This window comes from Talpa occidentalis, unplaced genomic scaffold, assembly GCF_014898055.3.
Source record: "Talpa occidentalis isolate TD23 unplaced genomic scaffold, MPIMG_talOcc4v2.1 talOcc4.3, whole genome shotgun sequence".
Taxonomy (NCBI): domain Eukaryota; kingdom Metazoa; phylum Chordata; class Mammalia; order Eulipotyphla; family Talpidae; genus Talpa; species Talpa occidentalis.
Genome location: NW_023603184.1, coordinates 149,436,639 through 149,450,513, shown reverse-complemented (window position 1 = coordinate 149,450,513; position 13,875 = coordinate 149,436,639). Strand labels below are relative to the sequence as shown.

The 13,875-nt window shown below is 57.9% G+C and overlaps 1 protein-coding gene across 3 annotated transcripts in view; it reads right to left on the bottom strand.

The window, feature by feature from the left end:
* The window catches only part of AGAP1 (ArfGAP with GTPase domain, ankyrin repeat and PH domain 1), a 357,631-nt gene that overhangs the window by 192,789 nt on the left and 150,967 nt on the right, over positions 1-13,875 (bottom strand). For all 3 annotated transcript variants that reach the window (XM_054700176.1, XM_054700177.1, XM_037522170.2), the window contains exons 7-9: positions 11,266-11,393; positions 10,251-10,406; positions 4,118-4,210 (exon numbers count right to left, since the gene is read on the bottom strand). In XM_054700176.1, the coding sequence (XP_054556151.1) occupies positions 4,118-4,210; positions 10,251-10,406; positions 11,266-11,393 (377 nt within the window). The remainder of the gene's footprint in view (positions 1-4,117; positions 4,211-10,250; positions 10,407-11,265; positions 11,394-13,875) is intronic.

The following is a 13,875-nucleotide window of genomic DNA, read 5'->3' as shown; positions in this document are numbered from 1 at the left end:
GCGAGGGGGCCCCTGCGCGTCTCATCCGGAAGGGCCTGGGAATGTCCAGCCCCGGGTCCACGCAGGGCCGGGGAATGACGGCTCGAGACCACACAGCCCTGTCTGAAGCCTCCCAAAGAGACTATTTTCACGCTGAGATCTCCCAAGAGAAAATGTCTTGAAAGATTTAGTGAGTTTTCCTGTTTGTCTCCACCAAATAAAAAAGATATCTATTTTCAGTTGGGAAGCGTGACACAGGGATCGAGGCGGCGAGGGCCCAACGCCCTCTGGCGCGGGGCAGAGGAGGGCAGGGGCCGGGGCCGGGAGCCATGCGGAGCTGGCGAGGGCCGGTGGGGAGGCGGGGTCTGCCCAGGAGGCTGGGGGGGGGGGGGCGGGGACCACCGCAAGGCCGAGGCTGCGATCTGAGCCCTAAGACCGAGATTTAAAAATTCGGAAAGCAAAGAAAGAAAGCAGAGCACACAGCTGCCGTCCCCAAACAGACCTCCCATCTGCCACCCACGATTTGCATGTCACCTTCTCCGGGCTCATTTGTACTTCATTAACTGCCATTGACTTAACAAGATTTATGCAAATGACACCACAGGAGCTCCCCAACTCCCACTGCAATCAAGTGATTATGTATGTACAACTCTCCACAGCAATGAAAAATTAATACGTGACAAGCCCACTCGCCGCCGAGCTGGGCCTCCAGCTCTTTATTTTTCCTGCTTTGCTTTTGAATTCGTACTCGAATAGACTTTATCTTATTAGTGAAGAACAAGAAGGGGACGGAGACGAAAAGGTGGGGTGGTGGGGAGGGGGGAGAGGAAGAAACAGCAGAACTCGCTGAACCTCCTCTCCGGATACCCCAGAAAGAACAAAAAAAGGGGTGGGCCGAGGTCCACGAGAAAGGAACATTTCCCGAAAACACGTCCTGTTCCTGACGAGGCCCTGCTAAGCGGGAAAGAAAGAGACGGCGTCGCTGCTCCCAGCGGGGCGGGGGCTGGGGGAGCCCCGCGCACGTTGAACGAGCAGGGGAATGGGAATGAACCGCACGCAGATAATTCACCGGAACTCACACGAGCTGTGCAACGTGGGTCGGGGTGCAGGGCGCGCCCAGGACGGCCTCACCTCAGTCCCCCAGCCCTGGCGGCTTCCTGGGGCGGGGGCAGGTCCACAGTGGCTGAGAATACCGGGCAGTGCGGGACCAGCGCCCAGAAGGTGGCCGAGGTGGCTGGACAAGCCTCTCCTGTGTGCTGGAGCCCTGCAGGCCGTGCGTGCCCTGCACGCAGACCACACCTTGGACTTGGCTGAGCTGTGTGCCCGGGCCAGGCAGGACACCCGTGTGTGCGTGTATTGGCATGCGTGTGCACATGCGTGTGCACGTATGTGCATGCATGTTCACGTATCAAGCAGCATCCCGAGGGGTTGCAGGAGCCTCCCACGCGGAGGACAGACAGAAGCTGCCTTGTCTCTGGAGAAACAGGCGGCCCAGACCTTTCCTCCATGCAGGCTGGGGCTACGCTGGCCTGAGTCTGGTTCACAGTCCTTATGGCAGAGACTTAACTCTGCCGCCTAAATGTCCCCACCCTGGCCCATCACTTCCTCAGCCGCCCAGGCTCCCATCGCGGCCTCTCAGGGTTAAATTCAAAATGAGGAGAACAGCTGCCTGAAGTGTGGTGACACCGCGGGTTCATGAGCAAAGCGCTGACAAGCATCAAGCCCTCCCTACCTGCATGTCAACTCGGCGCTGGGCTGCGGAGTCAGGAAGTTGGGGCAGGCCCGGCCCCTGCAGGACCCTCCTTCATCCCCACACTGCATCGCGCCGGGGCACTGTGACCCACCACCGTCGGCTGACCTGCAGGAAGGCGCGGCCAGGCGTCCTGAGCCGACCGCCACGTGACCCGGTCCTGCTGGGACTGACGTTTGGCCTCCAGAACGCCTGCGTCCCGGGGTTCCAACACCCCCTTTCACAGATGGGACTCTGAGGTCGGGGACACCGGCCCTGGTGGCACTGCCCAGCCAGGGGTGGGCATGCAGGGAGGAGAGTATCCGCACGAGGGCGAGTGAGCCCCTGCCCCAGCAAGTCACTGGGAAGACGAACCACGGCTCAGATTCCCACGAGGTTATCCTGGACGTTCACCACCCAGAGGCTTCCGAAGGCCTGAAGACACCTTACGCCTGGCGGTCAGCTTCGATCCTCACACACACTGGAGGCCCGCGTGTGAGGCGAGGCCTCCGCCGAGGGGTGGATGTCCAGCCGGCCTGGCTGCCGTGTCCCCACCTCCCAACCAGACACGAGGTAAGGAAGCAGCGCGGTGTGGGGTGACAGTGTTCCCAAGAGCACATGCTCCAGGACCAATTTTTTTTAACAAGAGAGAAAGAGTGAAATGATTTTTATGATTCTAGTTCAAACAGCACCTGTCCCATAAAATGGACACCATGGCCCGATGGGAGGACCAGGCTGTAAATAAGGACACAAAGGAAGAACAAGGAGGGCCTCCCTGGTGGTGCAGGGGTTAAGTCTCAGCACGATCAAGCTAGCGGCAGCCACTGCAGTACGAGTTCCATCCCCAGCCAGGGAGCTACCCACACGGCGCAGCAGACCTCTCCTGCTTCCCCGCTGCTCCCCTCAGCAGTGGATTTCAGTCGGTCTGCCTACTCTGCTCCGCACTCTGTTTCTGGTGAATCCTCTTATCCCCTGCACCTCTGATCTGTACCCCAGTTTTTACATGTATAAAGTAAATCTGAAAAAAAGAAAAGAACAACTAAGTGGAGGCATGGGCCTCTGGGTAAAGACCCCATGGGGTGGGGGGGCGAGGGTAAGTCGTCCCTGGCAAGGAAGAAGGAAAACCCTGAGGCTGCCAGGTGCGCCCCCAAGGCGTGGCCTGTACCTGAAGGCACCTGGCACCTGCTCAGGACGGTGGCCTCCCTGGGTCCCGAAGGCCTCTGTCTCCCAGCGAGGCGAAGGCATCCATAAGCCCGGGGTCACCATGCCAGGCAGAGGGCTCGTGGCCTGTTCCTGGATCTCCGGTCTCACCTGACACCCGACGCCCCAACCCGGCCCCCAACCCAACTCCCGACACCTCCACGTCAGCTCTGCCTGGCCCGTAGCGAAGCTGCATTTGTCCTCCCTGAAAGGGATGAAACCTGCCTGCTGGACAGTCCCGCCTCATCTGCGGACAGTCAGGCCCAGCCCGGGCTCCAGGAGGACTGGAGAGTGTCCAGGTGCCGGCGGAAAGGGACGGCGGGCAGGAGCCCGCGCCAGGGAACGCGTCGCCGCGGCAGGGCGGAGGCCGCCCGCACTCGCGCCCACCGGATCCGTCCTCCGAGGCAGGACGCGCGCTCCGGCCTCACCCTTTACCACGCTCGGGGGACGTTTCCGGGAGCCGCGGCGCGGGCTGGACTCTTTGTTTTTATTTTCCTTGGAAATGTAACCGCGTCCTGTGGCCCCGCTTGACTCGAGGCATAAAGTGATTTGGTCTCCGGGCTCCGGGCTAATGGAAACCTTTCCCGGCTAGCAGCCGAGGCCAAAACAAATGCTCGAATCCAGGTCCTGTTGTGTAATGAGGAAGTTTAATTAAGGCCCCACATTACAGCTGTAAATGTTCCTTTATATAATAAGGTCTAAATGAAACTGAACCTAATCAAAGTTACAATTCCTTCATTAGCAAATTACAAACAAGAGTGCGCAGCTGACACACCGCCGATGATTATCACAACTAATTGCCTCGTTGTTACAAACAGCCCGAAACAGCGTTCAGATGTCCGTCTGCGAGAGCAAATTAGGGCCACGTCGGCTGTCCCTGTGATCACAAGGGGCTCTTGTACGCGGGCTGATTTACCCCCGTCGCCTGGCGGCCAGCGGCCCAATCAAAGCCCAGCTACAAAGGCGGCCTTTGAAGCCGGCTCAGCCCGGAACACGCCGCACGCGCGGGGGCAGCCGCACTTCATTAGATCTGCTGTCACATTTCCCTCTTCTTATTCTAATGATCCTATTTTAATACACACAGGAACCTCTTCTAATTGATGTCAAGTGAGTGACTTCTACATTCATCAACAGCGCGCACGGCGCGGCCGCGCCAGCCCCGCGTGGGGGGCGAGGCGGTCGGGCCGGGAAGGGGCCGGAGCCGCGTACCTGTTTGATTGGGATGGCTCGTCCGCTGCCGACGCTGTCTGCTCGACCCTCCAGGCCTTTCTTCTCTTTGTCTGGGTCACTCCCTTTCCGAGACTGCAGAGCAAAGAGAAAGTTAGCGTTGGGGTGCGGGCTGCGGTGCGCGCGGTCTGTCTGCCCCGCCTGCAGTCCACGCCTCGAGGCTGGGGGCCGCGCGTGCACGCCAGACACGCATCCGTGCCAGACACGCGTCCACGCCAGACACGCGTCCACGCCAGACACGCGTCCACGCCAGACACGCCCCGGGCGCGGCTGTGAAGGCCCCTCCCAGGGCACCTTTCCCCGAGAACGCTCTCAACTTTCCCCCCGACTTTGCCACTGCAGAATTATCTTTTCATTCTCTTTGAAAGAGTTCAGGATTCAATTACTAGAAACCAGTGGAGCAGACAGGGAAGCGACGCCCAACAGGGGAGCCCATTCCGGGCCGCAGCTAATCCAGCCGGGGAGGCGCGGGCTCCTCGGCATCTTTGGGGGAGCTACTGCAGAAATGCAGCCACTTCATCACGTCTGGAGGATTTAAAACCGGATCAGCGCCCCGGCTGGGCGGCGTCGTGGGGCCCCGCATTCGCACCCAGGCGCACCGTGTTCCTTTTCCCTGATTCTGGACAGCGAAGCAAGTGCCAGCCAGACCCGGGCAGCCTGCATGCCAGCAGCGCCGGGACCCCCGCTGGACACCACGCCAGTCCTCGGGGCGGTCCGAGCGGCTCCGCTGGCCGAGTGCCTGCAGCAGCCTCTGGGCGCGTGGCTGATGTCCTGAGTCGGGGCTCACCCGGGCTGGCGGCCAGCGGGGAGGGAGCGCGCGGGGCTCAGGGAAGCGGCCTCGGTGCGAGGACAGAGGTGGCCGGGCGCCCGCCAAGGCCCTCTCTGGACGGCGAGAGGAAGTGCGAGCACAACGGCTTCCTGACAGATTTATTTTATTATGAGAGAAAGATCTGAGACTCGTCCTCCTTAATAACTGCGCTGACAAGTGACAAGCTCACCCCATTACTTTTCAATGGGAACATTACTCACGCAATATTGAAAATGGAGAAACATTTTCATGTGCTTTTCAAATCCGAGATGATCTATGAAAGGGAGACACTGTGGTGTCCGGCGCTGCCAGGAGACGCCGAAGGGACCCGGCCTCGGGGGAGGGCTCGCGGCCGCCGGCTCTTTTTGTTATTCTCCAGCAGAAGGACACGGCACGTGGAGAAAGGCCCCGCGACGGGAAGGCAGGACGCGCGCTTCTCAGCCACGCGCACCCGGACGCTCCTCCAGATGCGGCCGCCCCCGCGGGCCCGGCCTCGGCTCCGAGCTCCCTGGGCCGGTGGAGCCGGGACGGACGGCAGGCAGTGGACCGAGCCACACGGAAAAAGCCGCAGGAAGCCATAAAACATGAGGTGTGTCCCTTGGGCCGGGAGGGGAAGGGGCTTTATCAATTTCTTGTCGTGAATTCCAGCGGGGGGCGAGGGGCTGCCTCTTCCCTTTAATTCTTTCACGAATGTTAGAGGGAGGGCGACGTAACAGCCCTTCATTCTCTTCTCTCCACCGCTCAATTCCCGGGAAGGTCGAACTTGGGGCTTCGGCTCCTCAAATAAGGTTCAAAGTTCACAATGTTTTAAAAAATGTGAAGTGCCCGGAACATCTGCGGCACTTTCGGAATTTTACGAATTTCAAATTTCTAAATCCGGAAATCCATCTTCATTATTTGAAGACTAATTAACGAAGAATAATTAACAAAACAAACAAAAAAATTAACATCTTCCTCCTCAAGGCGGCACAGCTGTCCCTGCACCCACGGGTTCTCGGGGCTGAATTCGCAGACGCACGTCAGCGCGCGCAGCTCCGCGCTCGGTGAACGCCGGCGACACTCAGGTAAGACTCCCTCGCGGAACGAGCAAGGCTTCCCGGCTGCTCCAGCCTCGGGCGGAGTCTCACCTCACATCCCCGGGAGAGCAGGGCTGGAGCTTTGCAGCGGGGCTCAGCCCACTCGACATCAGGCTGCACCCCCGGCAATAAACTGGAAACCCAACAGCCAAGAACGGAACCATCCTGCTGTCCTCGCAGCTCTTGGGAGCTTTCTGACATCCCCTCCCCAACAGCACATCCTGGGGGACTGCTCCAGGGCACCTGGGAGCATGACCCATAAAGCAGCTCCCATACCCCCAAACACCTGTCACAATTGAACTCAAGGCGCCCGGCAGGGCACAAGCGCTGGGGGCCAGGGAGGAGGCCCATGGCAGTCTGGGAGGCCAGGGCACGCCCAGAGAGAGTCTGGGCCAAGGGGGAGCGAGTGGAGGGGATGTGACGGTCACCTCTGGACTGCAAGGATGTGCACCTTTCGCCCTTGTGAGGAAGAAGCTCTGAAGCAGCCCCCTCCATTACCTGCTCATAGGCAGCATCTCTGACAAGGCTCCTTCTCAGCAAACTGAACCTGCCCCCCCTTTCTAACCCCTGAAGAAGCCAAGGCGCGGGGGCCGCTCTAACAGCTTCCTCTCCGGGACACAAAACACCGTTCAGACACGTCTGTCTACACTGTCGATCTGCTGCCTTGTTTCCGCCCTGAGTCACTGTGAGTTCGGCGACATCTTCCTGCCATACTCGCTCACGGGGCCGGCTGGCTTGGCTGCGCGGTGCCATCTGCACACTCACTCGAGAATCACCCTGCACGTGGGGCTGTGGTGGAACGGCCTGGAAACAGGTGAGGCAGCACCTGGCCCGTTTAGGGACATGTACGAGAGCCTGTCTCTAACTGCGTCCGTGCAGTGACAAATGGCAAAATCGAGTTAATGCCAACCCTCGAGGAGGGGGCCAGGGGACACACCTGGAGGCACACCTGGCGGGCTCACCTGGCGGGCTCACCTGGAGGCACACCTGGCGGGCTCACCTGGAGGCTCACCTGGAGGCACACCTGGTGGGCTCCAATGTGCCTGGATTTGCCTCCCAGAGGAAGGTGCATGGCCAGTCGAGGAAAGGGCTTGCATCTGCTGAGCCTCGCGGTGAGCACACGCCTGGGCCGTCTATCCCTGCGCCCCTGAACGTGCTTTCTCAGAACACGTCTTAACCCACGGGAACTACGGCTACTGACCTATGTGAGCTGCTTCGCCTAAGAACTCACATTACTAAACCAGGGTGTGAGTGGCGGTAGCCTTAGTCATCTTTTTCCTCAAAACAGTGTTTCCTCAAAGAAATAAACAAAATAAATGCAGTCTAGCTCTTGAATAGCAGAGCGTAACTCCCACTCAGGTGCAATATATAATTTGCTATGAGAGAGCTTTGAAGTTGTGCCATTTCATAAAAAGTGCACGTGAGTTATTTTTGCTTAAATATGTGTCTACGTGCAAACAGAAGCATCTGGGGCTGCAGGATGTCAGCCCAGAGCGGCACATTATGGGTCTACTTGATAAAACTGGTAAGGATGGCATTTGAAAAATGATGTGTTGCTACTTAATTAACTCTGGCCTCCTGATGGCAGTGCCGGTGCCCTCCCTGGGCGTCACGTCCCATCCGCTGGCTCCTTCCTCACGAGACTGGGCCCCAGGCGGCTCCTCTGCCCTCCGACCACACACCTCCGAATAAATGAATTTTTGGCCAATTTAAGCCAATAATTACAAGGGAGAAGAGTCTATGAAATTTTACATAATTAAGACTAGGTACAAATGTGTAACAATGAGAATTTAGTTTCTTTAATTGCTGTGATTTCGAAAGTAATCCGCCTTCTTTTCATTCCTTGGATGACACTGACATCTAGTGGAGCGGAGTTTCTATTTCCAGCTTGAAGACACCGCATGTCACACTCACCACGTCCAGCGCCCCCGTCCTCACCGTGACCATCGCATCGCCTCCTCACCACCACCCCTCAAGCTCACTCGCTGAGTGTGGAGCCCAGGCCCACACACGGGTCCCGCCCAGGTGCTCCCCACCCTTTCCTTAACGGCGTGATGCAAACCCCAGCAACGGGCGCTCTCCAAGGCCCCACCTCCCCCACCCCACTGGTAGCAGCCGTGCAGCGGGAGTTCATTTCTGAAATATTTTCCCACGCTGAGAACTGCTGGAAAGTATCTCCCGAGGAGCTGCCGGCGCACAGGTGGTCGGGCCTCGGCCTCTGTGTTAGTCCTGACTGTCCCCGCAAGGAGGAGGTGACTGCGGTGGCCGTGCACTGGCCCTGGCCTCACGTGAGTGTCTGGAGTAAGAGGACCGGCTCCCTCCAGCTCTGCCCTCTGTCGGCGCGTGGGGCCCCTCTGGCCCGCAGACACGTTTTCCTGCACACTGGCCGTGGCGGCGGCCACTCCTCCTGCCGAGTGAAGCGGGAGACGCACGCTCCCTGGATGACGGCACTACCTCAATTCCTACCATTGATTTTTCCCATCTTCCAAGTTTTCTCCTCTGTCACCGACAGGCTCTTGCATACAACTTTCTGGTACATTCCACCTGCAGAGCTGCCCTTGTGAAGGGGAATGGGGCCAGGCTGGCGCTCTCCTCCTGAACAGCTTCTTTTCTAAGAGACCGCTTGGCCTCGCATCCCTGACACCGGCAACCAGAGCCGGTGACCACACACGTGGGCCGGGGCGGCCAAGAGCTGGGTGTCCAGAGTGGGGTTTGTGCAACCCCAGCAGGAGCAGAGAAGACACACGTGGTCTCTGTGGCAGAAGAGCTTTCACAAGACCCCTGCTCACGTGCCAGCCTGAGAGTATCGCCGTCACTGGTGCCCTCCAGACCCGCCTGCAACTCCCCCACACGGGCCGGCCCACTGTGCTCAGCACCCAGGGTCACTTCCTGGCAGCAGCGGCAGTGAGGTCAGTGGAAGCCACGCCACAAGACTCGCCTCTGTCGGGAGTATCCCCGGGCCCACCTCGGCCCCTGCCGTTCTCAGCTCAGAGAGGGTGAGTGACCTGCCCAGGCCAAACAGCTGCTGGCAGGGAGGCTGAGTCTGGTCTGCTCGGTCCTTGCTCTGCGCAGCACAGGGCAGATGGCAAGAGGAGGGCCGGGGTAGGGGTGGGGGGGTGCTGCAGTGGGCAGTGTCCTGACAACGCTGACCTGGAGACCAAGGGGACAGCGGCCACCAGCCTGAGGGGGGGGGCATGGGTCCCACCACCTACTCCCTGCCCCTGCCAGCCCTCCCCCAGGTCAGGATGGGGACTACTGAATTCTCAGCCTCCACATTCTACCATGCTGAGCTGCGGTCAGCCCAGCAGCAGCACGGACAGCTTACTCCAGGGCACCCCTGGCCTGCAGCAGGACGGCCACGCCACAGGGCCGCCCCGCGCACTGCAGGAGAGCCAGTGGGTCCTGAGGTCAGCGGTCCCCTCCTGCCCCAACCCCCTACTGGTGACAGCTCAGAAGTTCTCCAGAAGTTGCTAAAAGCCAACCAGCGAGCAAGAGCCGTCCGAGGATCAGAAGCATCGACTTGTCACACGCAGACCTGGCCTGGGGAGAATCGTCTTCTCAAGTCAAAGGTCTGCAGCTCTGGGCTCAAGGTCAAGGCTCTGGCTTGACGGGTCATGTCTGCTGGGTGAGGGCAGGGGGAGGCCAGCAAGGGCCTCAGCCTCTGTGCATTCAGGGGTCCTCTGCATCCTTACTGTCCAGGGAGCTGGCCCAGGCAGGGAGTGCAGACCTGGGCCCCGAGAGCTGGTGCTCAGCTTCCTAACACGCCACAGCAGACTCAGGGCTCCTGGTATAGGAGCCGCTGCCACAAGGCCCAGCACTGTCCAGTGGCACTGCCAACGCCAAGGTCACTGCCCTGTGGCCCGAGGACAGGAGGCCTGAGGTGTGAAAAGGCTGCCGCGCCTCATGTAAAGGCTTAAAGGTGCCCGTCGGGAAGCGGGTAGAGTTTACTCAGCTGCTAGCACCCCGTGTGACACGGCCCAGCCGGAGACTGAGAAAGCCACAGGTGGCAGCTGACAGCACCCCCACCTGCGCCCCGCCCCTCCCAACACCCGCTCAGAGCCAAGATGTAACTCCACTGCCCTCAGTGCCCAGATCCTTGCTGCGCAGCCCTTCTCAGACTCACAGCAATTCCTCATGTGCTCAGTCTGCCCTCCACACATGCTACGGGGCCGCCTGGCGGCCAGGTCAACAAAGGAAACCCCTGGGGCCCCCGACCCCCGGCGACACTCACGGTGAAGAGGTTGGAGCGCCGCTTGGACTGCTTGCGCACGGGCGTGGGCGTGTTGGCAGTGGGGGGCACGTCTATCCGCAGTTCCTTCTGGCTGGTGCTCGGGGTCGACGGGACGGAGGAGGAGTAGTCGCTTAAGCTGCCGCCTCCATTACTCGTCTGTAACGATGGAAAACGGCTCCAGTCAGGACACGGTCCGGGAAGCTCATTCCTCCGCGTGACAAGTCTGGCCACATCCTATCCTGCCTCACAGATACATGGTCTCTTCTGGAACATTCTAGCTACCTCAGAGTTGCCCAAGAAAAGTGACTTAGGAAAAAGACATCCCTGCAATTTAATTAAAAATCTGAGTTGCGTTAAACTATGTTTGCATTTCCTCTGAAAATGCAAAAGTTTTTGCATTTGCTGGCTGAACACTGGCTCTGGCGCCTTTGCTCCTGCAGAGCAGATGCAGAGCAAGGGCTGCTACCCCTGTAGACCCACAACTCACATTCTGAAAGAGACAACCTGAAAACTGGGATGCTCTCGGAAGTGATTTGGAAGCTGCACCCCAGAGACAGGTCCTGAGCACTTTTCCAGCCCCCGCCTGCGCGGCGCGAGAGCTCACTGACTCCCTGCCAGGGGCGAGGAGGTCGCCCCATGATGGCCGCATTCCTGGGCAAGCACCATGGAACTGCTGTCCAGGTGTGTGCTATCCAGGTGTGCTGCCCAGGTGTCAGGTGAGACACATGCACACAGGCAAAGCCTACAGTCTCCTGAAGGGTTTGGCTGCTTCCAAGGGACCCTTATTTTGTTGGCTTCCAAGTAAATAATTCAGCAGCATGTTATCAATGCAGCAGCAGGATGCCCAGCGCACGGAAGGGTGACTCCTGTCAAGCCACCGGCCACAACCGTTTCCCCTGGAAACGTGGCAGCAGTATCAGCGTGCCGTTATTTATAAAGTTGAAAAGGAAAAAAACAATCCGCCTTAGACAGGGGAGGACACACCGGAGGGGCGCGGCCCGCCCACGACCCACACCTGGCTGATGTGCACGGCAGACACCTGGGCGGAGCAGACGGACGAGTGGCTGGGAGAGTTGGGCAGTGACTTGCAGGGCCCGATGGACAACTGCTGCTTCTTCCTGGTGGCGACGATCTTCTGGGCAACTGGGGACACGAGACAAAAGAAACAGGGTGAGGCTGGTCTCCAGGTCCGGGGCGCACGCAGCGCTGGCTGACCGGCCCACGATCCACGCTTCCCTCCTCCAAGGCAACGGAATCCCTGAATCAAGTCGGGCAGAAGACGGCCAGGAAAAAGATGGCATTTCCTGACGAAGCCTTCTCTGGCCGCCCCCGTGCCCCGGGTCTATGCAGAGACGAGGGGGAAGGGCAGCGGGCCCAGCTTCCAGGCGTCTCCCCCGAGAGAGCTGCCCTCAGCCCGCTGCTTCCCAATCACGTCTTCCTTCAGGAGGCTTGCAAAGCCCCCCAGGGCTGGCGCCCCCGCCACAGGCGCCCAGAATCTTTGAACATGAAACATACAACACCCACCCATCTTGTGCACCTTATTCTAACAAAATGATTCCTCCACCCGCCCCCAGTCATTTTCAGCCAAAAATAACCCTAAATAAGACAGAGTAATTTACCCAAGACCCCTTGAAAAATCAAAAATCTATTATTTGCATAACTTAAAGACTTCCTCTTAACTTTACAGGCATAGAATTACAGTCAAGGACATGAAATTCCATCAGACGCTTTTTAGTTTTATTCAGATGCGTGGCTGCACACATTGGAAGTTTATCTTAATCAATACAAATCTAAATGCAGCCAGCCATAACCTGTCTTCGCAAACAGGCTCGCTGATAAAGCATATTGGATTTAATTGGAAAGGAAGTCAGCGATTAGCAAACTCTTCCTACACCAATAGGTGTCACTGCTGTTTTTATTTGACTAGATCGTGTCTTTGGAGATGAGCTGTAATTAAGGGCACGGTGCCCCCTCTTCGCCTTGGCCCAGAGAGTTGCTACTGTCAGAGGCCCAAGCGGGGGGCATCCCGTCCTCCCGGCAACGGGCCAGAACGGAGAGGCGCTCACAGGGTCCACAGATAATTTCTTTCCAAAGGAATATAATTTTAATAAGGAACTGGTTTGTCCAGAGCTTATGGCTTCCATGTAAATGAATGATAGTATAAATATGATTAAGTGAAAATGCAATATATAAAAAATGGCTCACAGAGACGGAGCAGCAGCTTCATTAGTTACTCCCACCTCCAATAGGCCTCTTATCATCCCGAAAGGATGATATCAATTAATTAATCTTCCCACAGCATATTGATCATAACCTTCATCAGCTAATCACGTGTAAATTACAGAGGAATATCGAGGTGCTCCGTCATTTCAAAACCATTGGCGTATTGATCTCGGGTTTGAAGGCGTATATTAGAATATTTTAAAAATCATTATGTGAACTAAAAAATAAAATCTGAGATCAGATTCCAACAGCTGCAAACCGTGTCCGGGAGGTGACCTGAAATTCCAATGACCATAAGTGAGCTAACTTAAAATCATGATTTTCAGGTGATGGCAAATTCTTTATTTTTCTGAAAAAAAGGGAAGATGGGTTTCGATGGTCGCCTCCAAGAGTTTTTATTTAATTCCCTGCCTCAGCTGGGAGCACCACCGGGGCGGACGCTCAAGCTCGAGGTGCTGGGGTCGGCGGGCAGGCCCCGCAGGGGTCAGGCCTCTGCTGCTGCTGTTTCCTGTGCTAACGGGAGGCTCGAGGAACCTTCTAAGAGAGTCAAATATGTTACAAAAACCCTCATTTCCTGAAAACCCAAATGCAAGTGACTGTCCACTCTTCCTAGCTGCAGTGAGGAGGGAGTTCTTGTCCCAGGCATGTCCCCCAGGCCAGCTGGGCGGTGCCGAGCCCCAGGACAGCGGCAAGAAGAGAATGGCTAGTCCCAAGCCGGGCCCCAGCAACAAGGCGCCGCTCAGGAACCCGCAACGTGCCACAGCGGGACGCCGGGTGTGCACAGTCCCGGCACACAAATACCACCCGGACGATCCCCGCTGGCCATCCTCATGGCTAGCAAGTGAACGCACCCCACAGTTCACGTCAATTCATGCGGATGAACAGACGGATAAATAAACGGGAACAAAACCACCTGAGTTTACCTAAAAGGACGTGGAATCCCTGCTCTCAGTGTGTGTGGGGGGTCTTCCCAATATGGAGACACACTTCACCATGCCGCTGCCCAAATCCCAAATGCTGTCGCCAGCAGGTGCCCGAGAAGTGCGCGTCCTCCCCAGACACTCGTCAGATGCCGCGAGCCTCCTGATGGCTAAACACTGCACAGCGTCGGCCTACAAATCGCTTCTTCTAGACTCTGAGATGTATTCCGACCACAGATTAAAAAGGGCCCTTGAAGGATGACACCCTGAAATCACGTCTATCCTGACACCGCATGAGCTGGAGAACCAAGCGGCCTCGCTGGGCCGGGCGGGCGGGGCTGCGGGTGCGCGGGGGGCTTCCCGCCGCCTGTGGCTCTCAGATCACCTTGCCGCGCGTGCCCCCCGCAACCGTCCTGTGTGAATTTCCTCTCCTCAAGAAAAACAAGTTTATTTTAGACCTTAAGCAACAAGAAAAGGGGGCT